This window comes from Colobus angolensis, unplaced genomic scaffold (assembly GCF_000951035.1).
Source record: "Colobus angolensis palliatus isolate OR3802 unplaced genomic scaffold, Cang.pa_1.0 Scaffold18, whole genome shotgun sequence".
In the NCBI taxonomy this organism is placed as follows: Eukaryota; Metazoa; Chordata; class Mammalia; order Primates; family Cercopithecidae; genus Colobus; species Colobus angolensis.
The window spans coordinates 4,575,155-4,577,928 of record NW_012114932.1 but is presented as its reverse complement, the minus strand read 5'-3'; the positions used below and the strand labels follow the sequence as shown (position 1 = coordinate 4,577,928).

The 2,774-nt window shown below is 50.7% G+C and overlaps 1 protein-coding gene across 1 annotated transcript in view; it reads left to right on the top strand.

Moving 5' to 3' along the window:
- DHX30 (DEAH (Asp-Glu-Ala-His) box helicase 30) overlaps positions 1–2,774 on the top strand; it is a 72,535-nt gene that overhangs the window by 39,348 nt on the left and 30,413 nt on the right. The window contains exon 4 of the mRNA XM_011939318.1: positions 2,211–2,351. Within this exon, the coding sequence (XP_011794708.1) occupies positions 2,211–2,351 (141 nt within the window). The remainder of the gene's footprint in view (positions 1–2,210; positions 2,352–2,774) is intronic.

Genomic DNA, 2,774 nt, shown 5'->3' with positions numbered 1-2,774 from the left:
CGACAGGGTCGCTCGCGCGGCTTCTCATCAGGCTGCGCCCACCCCGACCGCACCAAGGAGGCCGCCGAGGCCGAGTCAGGGATGGCCCCCGGCGGGCCTGGGGAAGGCGACGGAAGCATGGTGAACGGTGAGGGCATCGGCGGGGGCGGGCGGTCCGCAGCGCCCTTGACTCCTGGGATGGCAGAGGTAGGGACGCGGGCCGAAATCGGGCCTGGCGGCCGGGGGTCCTCTCTTCCATAGTGGCCAAGTTCGCCATCCGTCGGCGCGCAGCGGCCCTGCTGTTTGTAAAGCTTAGCGTGGCACAGGCCCGAATGGACCCTTAGAGTGCCTGTTCCCGGCAAGAATAGGTGAGAGGTGCGAGACCTCGAGGGAGTGGGGAAAACGAGTAAAGTCCAACTCCTGCCAGGATGAGTGGCCGAGGGCTAGAGCTTCTAGGGACAAGCATGCCCTCACCAGTGTGAGAAATAGCCCCAAATAACTCCTGGGACATCAGGATCTCAAACAGAGACAGAATGACTGCTCTGGTGGATTCCAGCTTTGTGCCTCCCAAATAGTGCAGAGAATAAAACTGTGGAAAGCATCAAGGGTGCCAGCTTTCACCAACCTTACAGAGCTGAAGTGGGCGTGGGGGGGTGGGGGTCTCAGTGCAGCTCTCTTGTTAAACCAGTGGGTGTAGTGGGCTACTCAAAGTTGGGTCCCTCTGTGACCAACCCCCCATCCCCGCCCCGCCCAAATCCACTTAGATGTGGTTTCTTAACTGCTTGACTCTTAGTTGCTTTACAAGTTACCGCTTAGAGGGAGACAGGATCAGGTGTCCTCCATCCTGGCCACTTGACACAGGAGTCTGTCCCAAGGAAACAGTCTCAAACCAGGCAGCAGAGTTACATCAGAATACTTGGAGGCACTTTTTCAAAATATAGAGCCGCCTCCAACATCGCTCCCATTCTCAGGTCCCCTGTGGGGAGCTGGATGTCCATGCGGTGAAAAAGCTCCCCAGGTGACCAATATACACACAGGTGCACATGTGCATATCTACATCTCCTTTTGGAGCTGCCAGAGGCTACAGTGGAGAATGATGTGGTCCCCCCATATTCCTAGCAGACCACTCCATGACCTGGTTAAGCCTTGTGTCTGGTACAAGCTTACTCTAGGTAGATAATCTCTTCCCTTTCTGCTCTGGGATTAATCCAAAAAACAAGTGAAAAGAAGCGAGGTACCTCTCATGGTATCTGATGCATCAATTTTCCCCTTGACTCCAGAGAACTTGGGGGAGGAATAGTTCATGCCTGCTCAGATATAGAGGTTTTCTTTTTTCTTTTTTTGAGATGGAGTTTCACTCTTGTTGCCCAGGCTGGAGTGCAGTGGCGTGATCTTGCCTCACCACAACCTCCGCCTCCCGGGTTCAAGCGATTCTCTTGCTTCAGCCTCCCAAGTAGCTGGGACCACAGGCGCCTGCCACCAGGCCTGGCTAATTTTTTTGTATTTTTAGTAGAGACAAGGTTTCACGAGGTTTCACTATGTTGCCAGGCTGCTAGTCTCGAACTCCCGACCTCGTGATCCGTGTGCCTTGGCCTCCCAAAGTGCTGGGATTACAGGTGTGAGCCACTGCGCCCAGCCAGATGTAGAGGTCTTTAATCAGTCCCCACACATAGTTTGGTTCTGTGGGAGCCTTTTGCAGTGTACTTAGTTACAGTTGAGAGCTGGGGCCCGGTATTCAGCATCTGGATCTCATCACTTGAGACACGTGGGGCCAGGTCTCTCTTGTGTGTGTCTTATTTTAGGAAGAGCCTTGCATTGTCTTGATCTCCAGTTTGTGTGTGTGGTGGATTTTTGTTTTTGTATTTTTTGCTTGCTTGTTTGTTTAGTGTCTTCTTTCAGACATCAGACTAGGGGGGTTTATTGACCAAGCAGGCTTTTGTAGGTGATGTATGAAATAAGGAGGTTGGGCGGGTAGAGGATGCTGGTAGCTTCCCTTCTGTGGTGTGGGCCATTGGCCCTTCTTCAGGAGATGGTTATTCAAGTGGGTCTGGCCCCACTCTTCCCTGTTAACCCTGAAGTCATTCCTCTTTTCTTTTCCAAGATGCTCCTGGGTGGTTTGGGGTCATGAGAGAACATCCTCAGAATCCAGCCCAGGGTTGCCCTGATACACACCCCATGGAGTTTTTAAAAGAAAAAGAACAACTGTAATGCTTTTGTTCTTATTTTCTTAGCTTCTAGGGACCTATTAAAAGAATTCCCACAGCCCAAAAATCTTCTCAACAGTGTGATTGGAAGAGCCCTTGGCATCTCACATGCAAAAGACAAACTAGTCTACGTGCACACAAATGGACCGAAGAAAAAGGTAACTGCTGGTGGCAAGGAAAAACATTGGTATGACTCAGAAAGGAGGCTGTTTGTCCTTTCTCTCTTAGGTTTCCTTGTCAAGGAGGCCATAGAATGGGTTTCTTGAATTAAAATGGTTAGCAGAGACTCAGAGCAAAGCTAGGTTTGAAGAAGAGCCAGAATATGCATACCTGGTTTAGTGAAGGGGAACACAGGCAAATGAGGTGCCATCTTATCTAAGACGGCCCCACACGGATCCTTGGTTTTTGTTCCCCATTGACTAAGGACTGCAGAAGGTTAGAGTTGATGATGAGAATTCTTGCCCTTAAAGTCTTATAGATTCTGGAACCATAGAAGCATGCCGGCAACCCATTCTGGATGATTTTTTGACATTTATTTTTGTAGAGACAGAGTAAGAGTCTCTCTGTTAGCCAGGCTGGAGTGCAGTGGCA